At 36.9% G+C, this 14,370-nt stretch overlaps 2 protein-coding genes across 2 annotated transcripts; both read left to right on the top strand.

Moving 5' to 3' along the window:
- The first annotated feature begins 10,546 nt into the window (after nt 1-10,546).
- Nucleotides 10,547-11,596, top strand: LOC113501185 (carbonyl reductase [NADPH] 1-like). Its single transcript, XM_026882248.1, has one exon. The coding sequence runs from the start codon at nt 10,588-10,590 to the stop codon at nt 11,455-11,457; it is 870 nt and encodes a 289-aa protein (XP_026738049.1). The 5' UTR covers nt 10,547-10,587; the 3' UTR covers nt 11,458-11,596.
- Nucleotides 11,597-12,303: 707 nt separating this feature from the next.
- On the top strand, nt 12,304-13,558 carry LOC113501186 (carbonyl reductase [NADPH] 1-like). The gene has a single exon (XM_026882249.1). It carries the CDS (start codon nt 12,456-12,458, stop codon nt 13,317-13,319), a length of 864 nt encoding a protein of 287 aa, XP_026738050.1. The 5' UTR covers nt 12,304-12,455; the 3' UTR covers nt 13,320-13,558.
- Nucleotides 13,559-14,370: the final 812 nt, after the last annotated feature.

The following is a 14,370-nucleotide window of genomic DNA, read 5'->3' as shown; positions in this document are numbered from 1 at the left end:
GTAAAGAAAGATTTGTTGAGAATTTTACTAGCAAATGGTTAAAAAATATCGTTGTATGAAACATTTCCCGTGTTGGTTCAGGTAAATATAAGGTGTTCACGTATCGACGTGTTATTTGGGCGAGGCGGTTCTGTGTAGCGTGACAAACTACGTTTGAGGCCGCTGTCCCGTCCGCGTGCACAAAGTGTTGTCACGCCGCCGCCGCGCCGCGCACCGACATAGTTTGCGGCAAAAAAAATTTAAAATTTTAACAAAGTAAATGTTAACGTTATCCATGTTTCGGATATTAACACGCTTTTTGAAATATCAAGAGGTAGGTATATAGCTTTATATATTTTTTATTACACTGCCGTATTAAATAGTCATAAAATGTCACTCGTTTGTTGAATAATAGTAGTAAGCAATATATTTAATTGTTTAGTTTTTTATTCGATCTCTCATATCATCAACCACTTATTGTCGATGACGACCTAAAAACAGTTATATCTTAACAATCTTCGTTAAAGATGGCGGTCAGAAGCAATATGTTGGCCCGCAGGTTTCGGCGGTGCAGTGATTCGGTAAAAGTGACTTTGTTTAAAGCCTATTGCCAGTCATTGTATACGTGTTCTCTGTGGGTAAACTATACGCGGATGACGTACAACGCCCTGCGTGTACAATACAACAATACATTTAGGACGCTGCTCAGGTTGCCGCGGTTCTGCAGTGCCTCGGGCATGTTTGCTGACGCGCACACTGATGGTTTTAATGCCATCATCAGAAAACGCAGTGCTTCACTTCTTCACCGAGTGCGGACTAGCACCAACAGCGTCCTAAACGTATTGACTGATAGGTGGGACTCTCAGTTGCTTAGACACTGGTTAAGCCTTCACACTGTGTTGTAATTTGTATTTTATTTTATTTCTTTGATGTTTTGTGTTACCTACTTTTTATATGGACCTGGTCTGAAATAAAGATTTATTATTATTATATTAAAGGGTCTAGAAAGAACACAAAAGAAAGAAGACACTCAGTACTTATGTTAAAACTGAGTACAACACAACGCTTGTCATTGTAATACGAGCACACTGAGTCCTGACATGTCATATTCAAGACATAATTTACAACATTCCAAGGTATCACACAAAGTGTCGTCAGACTAGATACCGTGATATCCACTTCACATTCCGTGCCCTGGGTATCAGTGACGTCACTCGCGTCAGCTGCGAGCTCATTCATGCACGACGACGATTGTAAGTCCAACTTGCCCGAACTCACCCTTCAGATGAGAATTATTGAACATTTGTGACATGATCTCACTTTGTTCCCATTTTGCCCGGCTCACTCATTTTGGGATAAGGAATTCTTTTGTCATATAAATATCGATTGAGTGTGATTGGCTGGATTAAAAAAATATGAAACTTTTCCTTTTGACTTAGTTTTCTAATTTTTTTAGAAAATTTTCATGGTCAGCTAATTGAATTCTTTTAGTTAAATACTACATGAGATATTATACATAACAGAATGTTGCATTAGCGAAGACTTTATGTGAATACCGATGGGAATCGCCGGTGTTATAATAACTCGTTACTCATACATTCATGATTCTATAAATTTTGCCAATCGCAATCCCCGATACGCATCGCTGATATGATAAACTAGTAAAATATATTCAATTCGTTTGTATGAAGCTTCACTGGAAATAAAATGTTTCATAATTTACTGAAAACTATAAAAGCCAGGAACGCGAGGTTCAATTAAATTGACTTCAATTGTTATGTACTCGTTTATTGAGGCAAAAATTATTTCCGATTTGATCACTTACGTACGTTTTATGACATTATATCGCTCGATTCGGTACGATCAATTCATGAATAAAGGTTGTAGTTTTATACGATTTATTTGCTAAACGTTTCCTGATCTCTATTTAAGTAAATGACTGAGTTAGTGAACAACCCATAATGAACCTGCTGTAGTATAGTGTAGACTCCACAAATGTGTTAACGTTAGCTAACAATTCAATTTACAGTATTCAATTAATCAGCGCGTTGCCAAGTGCGGCACTCATTAGAACGCACTCCGGTTACCGCGCGGCGCCGGCGGCAGCCCGCACGCCGCACGCCGCGCTCGGCACGGTACCGCGCGTTACTTAACAAACATCACTTTAACACTAATTGCTTGAAACCAAGCCAAACGCAACACCCTTTAATACTTGAACCAGCAAAGCACACAGCTCGATAACCAAGCCTTTTAAATGCAAATGTTCTTGAACTTTTGTAAAAATCCTCATTGTAACGGGAACAAAAAGTCGGCATTCCGCACTAACACTGAATAACTGTATAACCGCTGGAAAAACCGCAAACTGCTTCAATTAACGTAACGCCGGCGAAAACTTGCAAAGGCAAGTATTAAAACAATCGACGCGGTATGAATTGAGTGGATTTAATTAAACGGTTAGCACTCGGCAGCCACGCCAGTAGGACCACTCGTAGCGTGATTGTGAAATAACACTTTGAAATTGTGAGTTCTCTTGAATCTAAAGTCGTTAACAAATTTTAATGTTCCCTTTGTACAAACGGTCGGATAGTAAAAATGGTAATTATAACAAACAAAAACTATTATTTTCAAACGGCAAAGAGCACGTCATGCCTTTTAATATGTATTCTGAAATCTCAAATACATATATTTTTTTTTTTGCTAGAAGACGACTTGGAGTTTTAAGTAAATAATACTTTTGACTACAAGACAACATACAACGTGTTGAGACCAATGCACATCTAGTCATAGTAAACCTTTTCCTCGTAGTAGTGTATTGGTGGGGTCGCAATGGGTCACGGTGCGGGCTGGTGGCGCTGGCGGTGGGCGCAGCGGACAGGTTGGCACCGCGCCAGCCTGCGCGTGGCGAGGGTTCGGTTTTGCGATGTGTTACTCTTTCAAATTAGCTAAGCATCACTTTGAATGCGACTATAAATTGACTCTTTGCCAGGTGTTAGGACGATAAGGGAGGTGCTACAATTATACAAATAAAGATTCAGGTCTAGTCTGGATGAGATTGCTACAGGACTGGAAGACATACTTCCACCTCGTGAAGAATGTAATTGCAGTTGTCCAAAAGCAAAATGCCGTTAATGCTCAGCCCAGCAGTCACACGACATGTATGTGACGGGATGAACGGGATGACGACGACCCATTATCAAATTGGTACGTATAAAATATGCGTAGTACTACCTTAATTCGTAAAGTTTTGTTAAAAGTTACCTAATTTTAAAAATTATTTAGACATCGCCATTGACCCCAGTGAGCATGTGTATATAGTTTGTTTCAACAAATCTTGTCTGTATTATCTTCTCTGCTTGGATCCATACAAAATGCAAGGACCTCAGGTTCCTCTACAATCGAGTTCACATAAATAAAATAATACTTCTTGAATTTTACAAGACCATAATTTCAAATGATTGTGGACGTTTTTATTATTTTGAATGATGTGCTTTGACTGACAGAGTATATATACTTAATTAAGATATTTAAAAATCAGTATCAAAAGCCGACGCTGTTGAAAGTGTTGCAACTAATAATAGCTAGACTTAATTTTTCTGGTATATAATAACGTACCTCTAAAGTTAATGATTTGAAATTGATTAAAATACTGAGCACGACTTTCAAAGTATTCTAACTCGCAAAAACGTCCAACCTTCATTAAGGTCGTACTTTTAGAATAACTTGAATGCTAAACTTAATCGTCTTTCTAATTCTCAGCCAAGTGATAAATTTGTCACAAACTGACAAGACAATTTCTTCAAGAACTCGTACATTCAAGAGCTTTTCAAAAATCTTTTAATAACAATAGTATTCTTAAAACTGTCTCTTCCTGGCGCTCGCCCAAAACTTATTCGAGACAAAAATCTTAAGTGACAGTTGCATCACGTAACAATATCTGTTGCGAGCTCCCATGTTATATTCATGTAGGAGGCTGGACAGGTGCACTCTGCAGGACAACAGACGTGTAGGATGTAGGACGGGCCGACACCTCGTGTGGCAACCGACACTGTATGGTAATTTTAAAACATCTGCCTTGTAAGGCGACACAGGAGGGCAATTCGTGGCGCGGTAGAGGCACTCAGTTTGTGTGAAGGCTGTCTGGAATTTTTGAGGACTTACGTTGTGACATGTAACGTAACTGCAAATGTTTGTGTTCCAAATATTGCGTTCCTTATTTGTATAATATATTACGATTGTGGATAAACAACGCCATAATATCTTTCTTTTACAGAACTCAAATGCTAAACTAATATTGAAATAATGTTAACGTTTTTGTCCAATTTCAGTTCCTACTCCAGACACATACAACTTCTAAATTGGTTTTGAATCTTTACAAATTGGTCCCGAAAAACTCAACTTTAATATAAAACAGTGTTTGTATGACATCAATCTCAGTTACTCTACCTTTAACCAACAGGTTTATCGAGTTCCCTCTAAACTAATTAGGTAGAGTTATTAAGCTAGTATGCAAACTGTAAGTTAGATTGAATGTTGGCTAACATTGTGCATCAGGAATTTCAGCGGGATTAGTTCCGCAAAGTTATTTCATTTCAAATTCATAATTACTTTGTTGTTTTTAATGGCAGCTTTAATTTGTTTCATAACAAGTATTCGGTGAGTGAATATGTCGACTTTTGTCTTGTAACGTTCTTTTTGTAACTGTTAACAGAGTTTTTTCGGGTATTTTTGGATACTGTGTTTTTGTTGTTGTTGCTTATTTGAATAAGAAAGAGATTTTTAACTTGGCTTTTATAACTGTCTTTGCGCAGCTCTATTAAAAAAGAAAATTACATATTTAGGTAAATAAAAATTGAACATGTTAAACATTTTAACACAACACTTAATACCTCCTAGCATAATACTTGAAGCAACTTCTTGGAACACTTTTTGCCTTTTATTAAAACAAATATTTCTTGATCCATCCAATCCATAGATCTCGTACCATATTTCCGTGCAGTCATCACTTGTGAAGCTATCACTATATATCTCGCAGGCCGCGCTATCGATTACAGACGAGTGCGAACACGTCAGCGCCGCGGGCCCACGCCCCCGGGACGCATCACACACGCTCCGCTCTGCAGACACACCAGCGAACAAGCTTCAAGATACACCGGGAGTAACGATACGACATGTCTTTAGTACAAGCAACACAGTGTAATTGAAAGCTAGAATCAGAAAACCGAAAAAGTGTTGCCTTTACAAAAACCTTCAAGACTATTTTTTATTCTTCAAACAGCAACCTGTATAGATAATCTTACGAAGATACGTAACCACGTATGAACTTTTAAATACACATATATCTGTGTTCAAATGCACAGACCACAAAACTTGCAAGCATTTAGAACTCTTCGATTGAGTTTTAATGGAAATTAAACTTATATATTAAAGAAGCAAAGAACTATTCATAATAAAAAAAAACATGAAATATAGCAAAGGCATTAAAAAAATTGAATCAAAAAACCAGCAAATCATTACAGTATAAACTCTGACACAGACAAAAGTAAGTAGATCAATCAGTAAATACCCTTCAGATACAAAACGATCAGTTTAATCACATATTATATAATTGTGTCACTAATTTGTTGACTGCTGTTTGTAATTAAGCCGGCGCTGTCAATAAATTTATGTAAAGTGTTATAATAATATGTGACAGCGATAAACGTTATCCGTACTGAATATATTTAGTTACATTATTAATTATTCCTCTCGTTTTACATTCGGAGAATATCAATTATTATATTGGAACTAGTGGCACTTTAACTTGATACAATTTCGACATAGAAAATGGCACTTGCAATCTTGTTGCCCTAACGTTTTTATCATTATTAAGAAAACAGTTTTAAAGTAATCTATACTAATATATACAGCTGAAGAGTTTGTTTGCTTGTTTGTTTGTTTGAACGCGCTAATCTCAGGAACTTCTGGTCCAAAGTGAAAAATTATTTTTGTGTTGAATAGACCATTCATCGAGGAAGGCTAGGCTATAAACCATCACGCTACGACTAATAGGAGCGAAGATACAATGGAAAATGTGAAAAAAATCAGGGTAGGTATAAATCATAACTTATATCTTCTACCCACGGGGAAGAAGTCGCGGGCAACAGCTAGTTTTCTTAATATAACGTTGGATACATCAGACATCAGACAAACTAGACTTTCCTGTGAATTACAGACTTGCTACAATTAATTTGTACGAATGTCCTATGTCAAATTAAAAGTTATATCACCTCTTGACTATTCGAACCATATCTTTAAGAAAAAAAGCGACTCCCGCTGTAAGGAATTCTTTGTATCACAAACATACAAATGCTTGTCTTACCGGGTATCGAAGCTACGATACGACGCGCACAGCTTAATTTCTAAACATATCAGCTTTGATGCGAAGTCGACCAACAAATTGATTAAAAACGGAACTTAAACATGATTAACTGCTCTATGAACATGATTTCCCGCTATTTGTTTCGGACTATTAAGTAATATATATTCGTTATCAGTCTTATCTCATTGTTTGTGTAAATTACGCTTGCTCGTTAATACAATACAGAATTTAATTTTTGCCGGTATCTGAATAGCGAATGCTCTATAATGTTCGACTCAATATTTCAGCACGTGATTATATGCTTTAAATGAATAATAATATAATAAATCTGAGATTTTATTATGCACACTTGAATATTAATATTATTAATTATCAATCTGGCGTAGTAGATAAGAGGTCAAAGAAAATGTTAGAAAATTTCAAATTTATAAGAATGACATTCGCGTTTTACGCGGAAAATGTCGTGACTTTGACTAATGACTGCAAAACATTTGTGAATTCCAATCATCGTTAGCATTCGGTTGATACACAAGTCTACCGCCTCCAAAAATGAAACCACAACAAATATCACGTTTCATTTGTAAGGTTCATTAAACCTGTTTAGTTGTGCCAATAAAGGTGTTCAATAACAACACATGATCCTCTAAATCCATTGATATCATAATGCTGACGAAAACATATCAGATTATCATAAATCATGGCGGCGTAATCAGTTCACTATAAATCTCAGCTATTAGCGTGGAAATAAGCCAAGTGATTAAATTCCGATAATAATGTACCATTGTAGTACATTACAGATGAACATTAGTGTTTACTGAGTGCCAGATGTGTTTCAGTGATTGACGATAAAAAACACGTATGGAGAAATACTACTCAAAGAAGTCTGGTACCATTTTCTTAGATAACCTACACAGGATAAGTACATAGCATTTTTTTTTGGGTTTGAGGACCTATTACCTCCTCTTAATTTAATGAAGTAACGTTTTGTTTTACAAATAAATGATCTTTTATCTCTCTTTGAGGTACGCATATTTATAGGGATTGCCCGACTAGTTTCAAGACCTGAGGTATATTCTTTAATAGAATCCTTAATAGAAAAATACATCCTCTTAAAGCTATTTTATTGCTGTTGCATAAGTAAAACACCGTTATATGTTGTAACATAAAACACCGTTATATGTTACAACATATAACATATAAACGTGACAGCGCGCTATGTATAGTGCGCTTAATATTTGTAATCATTTCAAATTTAGCAGGCCCCCGGCACTAAAAGATATAGTGTTTACAGAAAAATCTAATTATAATTATGACTTAAATTATCTTTTTGGCATAAGATGTGTCAAATCAGCGTGTCTGTCAATACTAGGCACAGATTAATATTCGTCGTATTATTTTTCTCTCGTTTTTAATTAAATAAGTTTGAACACATTGCTCACTCTGAGCTGGGCGCGTCGTCGTGCGTCACAAACTTCTGATTAAACTCGAACAAATGAGAAACTCTACTCAAATCATTTATTATGTTCGTCTTGTGACCTTTCATTTGTTTTATTTTATTAAACTTGTCACTCGTCTGCAGACTGCTTACTGCAGTTTTTGTTTTACACACTGGTTTATTGTAAGTGTGGTCGTACGAACACCTTTGACAATGCGTATTGTGAGAGTGAAGGTTGTTATACTTTACAAAATTATCTCTTTTTTAAGCTCGTATGTCTGACATATGTAATATAAGAGTTTATTATAGAAGAAAATCATGACTAATTTAAGCAAAAGCCAGCTTTGTTCTTAATTTATGTAGAAATTATAATATGCACACCAGGTACACCCCGTGGACCACGGAAACATAGCTTATCTTAATTGACATGACGCCCATTCTTTTGACGTAGAGACGTAAATTTTTAATCAAGAAAACATTAAAAGTTATACACACGTACATACACTACACATAGACATCGTACCTGTAAAGATAAGTATTGTGTTATACATAGAAATAACTATGTTCAACATGTTATTGCTTAGCTATGAGAAGATACGTAATACAACCGCTACTTTTCATCCAAACAGTGGGTAATCAAGTTTAACGTGACGCACTCAAATAAAACTGTAGCCACCATTGTTCATAACGTATTCATGAATCACATAACATCCACAAATTAATGTATACACATTTTCGTATAATACTTGTCTGGCTGGTTATAAGCGTGTTTGCGGCCGGGTTCCGTCCCCGGTTATGTGTCGAAGTTTTGATTAAATCCAAACGCAGCGGTACTTGAAAAGGATCTCTGAAATAATTGGGACCTTGTTAGTTTGTTTTTTGAGTTTTGAACATTCCCAGAGTTATGGAGAGCTGTTAAATACTGTGGTTGCTGCGGCTGTGTGTGTACTGTTTTTGTTTTGGTTTGAACGGAGATGTTGTACCTACTTTCAATTTTGATTTAATTTATCAAATAGCACCAGTTTTCGAGTCGAGTGTTTTCATTGATGTTAAGTCAGTATATCACAATTTGTGAGATGCAACCACAAATATCTCCAGATTATAATTCTTTCTAGCTGTTTCATTAAAAAAACACATATAAATAATTCAGAGTGTGAACAATGCGAATCTATTTAAGTACCACAGTGTCACTAAGTAGAACACTAGTGTGACGCGAGTCGCGGAGTGGACGCCACACGAGTACCTATTAACAACGTCACAATGCACAAAGATAACACTCCATTAAAATCAATTTCCACGAGCACCTCCATTATCAGGCACTCGCTAAAATACCGCATTTAGATAACGCACGTAGCGATCAAACTCATCCCATGACGATCCATTGCGCGCTCACTATGAATAATTCATGTCGCGCCGCACGGAATCCTATTAACGCAACGCCATGTATACGGTGTATGTTCTGTGTGTCGAGTTATTTAGAAAGGTTGTTTCTGTGTCATAATGTTGTGTGCACATTAAATATTAAGTAACGAACAAAGAGATAGAATCGTTTTTGTTTTGAATTCGAAGGAAATACTTTATTCTTTGCTTGATATAAGAAATTACGTTATTACCGTAATACCTCGAATAGGTTAATTAGTCTCCCTAGACATAAATATATTCTTATTTTTCTGTAAATTAAGCCTATTAGGCGTACTAGAAAACGAAAATTTTATTATCTGTGTTTTTCTATACTTATTGAAACGAAAAATAAACATACACAAAAGGTCACATTTCACCTTCACCTAGGTAAGTTTTCGTGTCATAAAAAACATTTTTTCCTCTTCTAATACAATTGAAATATATTGATTAGATTTAAAACGGGATCCGAACCTAGTCGGGGCCGACTGTACCGATAAATCGAATCACAGCGGGCAATTTGGCGCGAAGCCTATTTCCCGCGTTTTATTAGATTTTATAAATAACTGCATCGGTATTGCAAAAGGTAATATTTCAGATTTGTTGAATAAAACAACGTTTATTTCAGGACCATATATTATTTGAGAAGAACAAAGTACTTTAATGAGAGGAAAAATCTTTGTTGCTCTCCCATATTTCTTCGAATGTAAGGCAGAACCTGGTTACCATGCGGTCTCCGTTGTAGGTTTTACTTATACGTTATAATAATATACAATTTATATAAAAGCAAATCACGCAGCAAACAGAGTATTAGATTTTGTCTTTTTCATCAACCTTGCATCAGTTACAAAGTTACAAATTGGCTAAAGACACAACAAATATTCATGAAAAAACTGGTTAAATTTAGGACTGGTCTCAATTTTGCTCGCTGTTCAATACATAAATAGATCGTCTTTTATGATCTCAACTGTTTAGCCATAACAGTAATGAACAGACAGAATGAGACCTTGAGATACGGAACCGTAAAGATGAAGACTGCCATTATTGAAGCGAGGAGGTTGCATTGCACTAAATGGAGCGCCAATTCAAAGAACAGTGCTGCTTGCAAGTAAGCCGGCATCGAAATATCAACTCGAATATGGTATTCTCTGGAGCACAATAGTTTCGATCTCATCAAACTGTTACTGATAGCGAATAAACAACAAAACGAGTTCACACAAAATATTAAATACATCGTACTCTCCGCACCATCATTACAAAAATGACAACAAGATAACGTTTTTGTGTAAACATATTCTGTCACTGGTCGGTCATGTTATCGTTGGATTTTATCCAATTAGATAATAAATATTACCAACAATACTGAAACGGTTACATTTAGTTTTGATAAAGTCGGGGAATCATAAACACGACAGCCATGGTTAAGGTGGCAGTGGTCACGGGCTCAAATAAAGGGATCGGATTGTCAATTGTGAAAGGACTTCTGAAGAGGTTCGATGGAGTGGTGTTCCTCACCGCGAGAGACGACGGCAGAGGCAAGGCTGCGGTCGCCAAACTGAACGAGCTCGGTCTGCATCCAGAGTACCATCAGCTCGATATCACGGATAGGAACAGTGTCGCTAGGTTAGCGGACTATATCAAAGAAAAGTATGGAGGCATCGACATATTGGTTAATAACGCTGCTGTGGTGAGCGGTTTAGACTTGAATGTGAGCTACAAAGAGACCAAAGAAGTTCTCGACATTAATTACTTCAGTTACCACATTATTCAAGAGCTCCTGTACCCTCTGGTGAGGGACAACGGACGTATATTAAACATTTCCAGTGACTGCGGTCACCTGTCCAACGTGAGGAACGAGTACTGGATCAAGAAGCTGTCTAATAAGTCTCTGACAGTGGAAGAAATCAATGAGTTCGTGAACTGGCACTTGGAAGCTGTTAGGACTGGTACATTCAATAAATCTGATATCGCTGATGAAGGATCAATAGCTGCATATCGAGTGGCGAAAGTTGCTGTCAGTGCTTTGACCATGATTCAGCAAAGAGAACTCGACGGCAGAAACATTTCGGTCAACTCTTTGCATCCAGGGTTCGTTCGGACTGACATGACCAAAGGGCTTGGATTCTTAGACGTGGATCAGGCAGCAGAAACACCAGTGAACCTTCTATTAGAAGCTCCCCAGTCTCTTAAAGGTGCTTACGTGTGGTATGACGGACAAGTATTGGATTGGTTTGACGCAAACGCTGACTATTACTTCAAATTCAAGACTATGTTGGACATGTTATAAATACAAAATAACGTAACATGAATTATACTCTAAATGCAACAAATTTTTACAATTAATTTTTGTTATTGAGATTTTAATAAACTATTACCCAAAAGTAAGCTGAACTTTGGCCTTAAATAATAAAACTGCGATAACTAGATACCCTGCATCGTATCTGTTAATGTTATCAAAAGTGTAATTGCATACAATATTTTCCAGATGAAGTTGTACCTATTCTACTCGTAGCAAATCAAGGCTAATTATTTGCTAAGAATTTTAAAATAAATTGCATTGATATCTAGCTTCAATATAGGACCATAAAGTGATTCCAGAATTGTCTCGCTATCACTTTTACTATGTAACGAGCTCTTAAGGCAGAAAGACAGCCACCTCCTCGTGAGAGAAAGTAGCTGGTGGTGGTAGAGAAAGTGGGCTGAATAAATCTAATCGCTTTGCAAGTGTAATGGTCCTGTGTTTGGTCGATGCGTGATATGCGTAATAATTCATCAGGACTGTGTCTCTGTTTAAATGGGAGTGTACAGTAGAGACTACTGAAACACAGCACTATAGGTAGGCTGTCCGAGCTGCAACATTATACTGTGTGGATTTCTTGTATTTTTTTTGGTGTTCCATGATTGGGTGTTTTTAGCCCCATATTCGGGTATTTTTAAGTTTTACATATCGCGTTGCTGTTGCATTTGAACTTTAATCATGTACCCGAAACTATACTATTTTTTTTTACAAGAACTACGTGCAACTAGATTCATCAATATTTAATTTATAATAATCCAACAACTTGTTTAGTCGTTTTAAACTAAAAGTTTCCCGAACGAAAATGTATATTAAAACCAAAATAACGTTTCTGTTTAATTATGATCTGTGTCTCACTTGCGTTATCGTTCGAGTATATGCTATCGGAGAACAAAAATAGCTCACCACTCACTGTTAGCACATAAACTATAAAAACGATTGTATTCACTCAGTTGTGATACAACCGCGGAACTAATAACACGACAGCCATGGTTAAGGTGGCAGTGGTCACCGGCTCTAATAAAGGTATCGGATTGTCAATTGTGAAAGGACTTCTGAAGAGGTTCGATGGAGTGGTGTTCCTCACCGCGAGAGACGACGGCAGAGGCAAGGCTGCGGTCGCCAAACTGAACGAGCTCGGTCTGCATCCAGAGTACCATCAGCTAGATGTCACGGATAGGAACAGTATCGCTAGGTTTGCAGACTATATTAAAGAAAAGTATGGAGGCATCGACATATTGGTCAATAACGCTGGTGTATTCAACGCAACTGATTTGTACCTGACCTACGAAGAGAGCAAGGAAATCATCGACATTAACTACTTCAGCTACCATATCATCCAGGAATACCTGTACCCTCTAGTGAGGGACAACGGACGTATATTAAACATTTCCAGTGACTGCGGACACCTGTCCAACTTGAGAAACGAGTACTGGATCAAGAAACTCTCCAGCAGATCTTTAACAGTGGGGGAAATCGATGAATTTGCCAATTGGCACTTGGAAGCTGTCAAAAATGGTACATTCAACAAATCTGATATTGCTGACAATGGAACAGTGGCCGCGTATCGAGTGGCGAAGGTTGCTGTCAGTGCTTTGACCAGGATCCAACAGAAGGAGCTCGAGCCCAGGAACATCTCAGTGAACTCCATGCATCCCGGGTTAGTGCGCACTGAGATGACGAAAGGAGTTGGATTTTTTGACGCGGACCAGGCGGCTGAAACTCCTCTGTACTTGGTACTGGAAGCCCCTCACACCCTAAAAGGTGCTTACATTTGGTTCGACAGACAAGTACTGGACTGGTTTGATCCGAATGCAGATTGGTATTTCAAATGCAAAACACTGTCTCACTGATTTCACTATGTGAATATATATGTATGTTCATGTGAATTTAACCTTAACTATATTGATTATTGTGTTTTATGTAATCATATTTTTTATCAGAAAAGTGAATTTAATGTGACCTTGATTATTCTGGAGCACGATGTAATGTTGACATTTGTGTAGATACTTAATGCTTATCTGCCGTTATCAAGTCATAAAAATTGCGATAAAATTTACACACTGATACGAATACATAATTCACAATGGACTTAATTTGTTTTATTTTGCATTTCTATAAATAACTTTCACGTAATAAAATGGTTACAGAAATAAAGCTCATGTATCGTTTTAAATGGATCTATAAAACTATAATCTGATCATCATTAGTGGTGTTGGAACTCGTACAAACATCGCTCGTTACACCGGACCACCACACAGGCCGTGTCTGTTGCCAAAAGTCCTGATACCTAGTTAATAGAGGACATTGGATCGCACATAATCTTGCATTAAATGTAACACTTTATACGAGTTGATTTGCATCTGTCGCAATAAACAATAAAACAAAAGATCATAAAACGTGACGCGGAACATAACAAAGAGACATAGTGTACGGATAGTCATGATTTTATGGTATATTGTTTCAGTTGAAAGTAATAAACATAACACTTAAAATTTTACTTATGTCTGTCTTTTAACAACTTAATAGAGTTCCCTTGTACCTCTTCAATCACAACTGATACACCGCAGATAACTAATACAGCGATTAAACTAACATTAAAACCCAAAACTTGTACAATAACAATAATTCAAACTTTGCCTTCTTCATAAGCAATTTCCCATACTCACATATCTTCTTAACATATTCGTCACATGAATATAGACTTTCCACAAACGTACATAAAGTATAGAATCGTGTGTACGTGCGTTGTAAAATAATAATATCCAAGTGAATATTAACGCGACTGCTAATGGAGTAATGGCACTCGTACATATGAATAATTCACGTATCGAATTAAAGCGAGCCAACTTTTGTTCTGTTTACACTGGAATTAAAAAGTTTCCCGGCGCGGAGAGGGGCGAG

Source organism: Trichoplusia ni, chromosome 15 (genome assembly GCF_003590095.1).
Source record: "Trichoplusia ni isolate ovarian cell line Hi5 chromosome 15, tn1, whole genome shotgun sequence".
Taxonomy (NCBI): Eukaryota; Metazoa; Arthropoda; class Insecta; order Lepidoptera; family Noctuidae; genus Trichoplusia; species Trichoplusia ni.
This window is presented reverse-complemented; position numbering and strand designations above follow the sequence as displayed.

Excerpts from the sequence above, each read along its gene's own strand:
- LOC113501185 (XM_026882248.1), top strand. The coding sequence starts at position 10,588 with ATGGTTAAGGTGGCAGTGGTCACGGGCTCAAATAAAGGGATCGGATTG.
- LOC113501186 (XM_026882249.1), top strand. The coding sequence starts at position 12,456 with ATGGTTAAGGTGGCAGTGGTCACCGGCTCTAATAAAGGTATCGGATTG.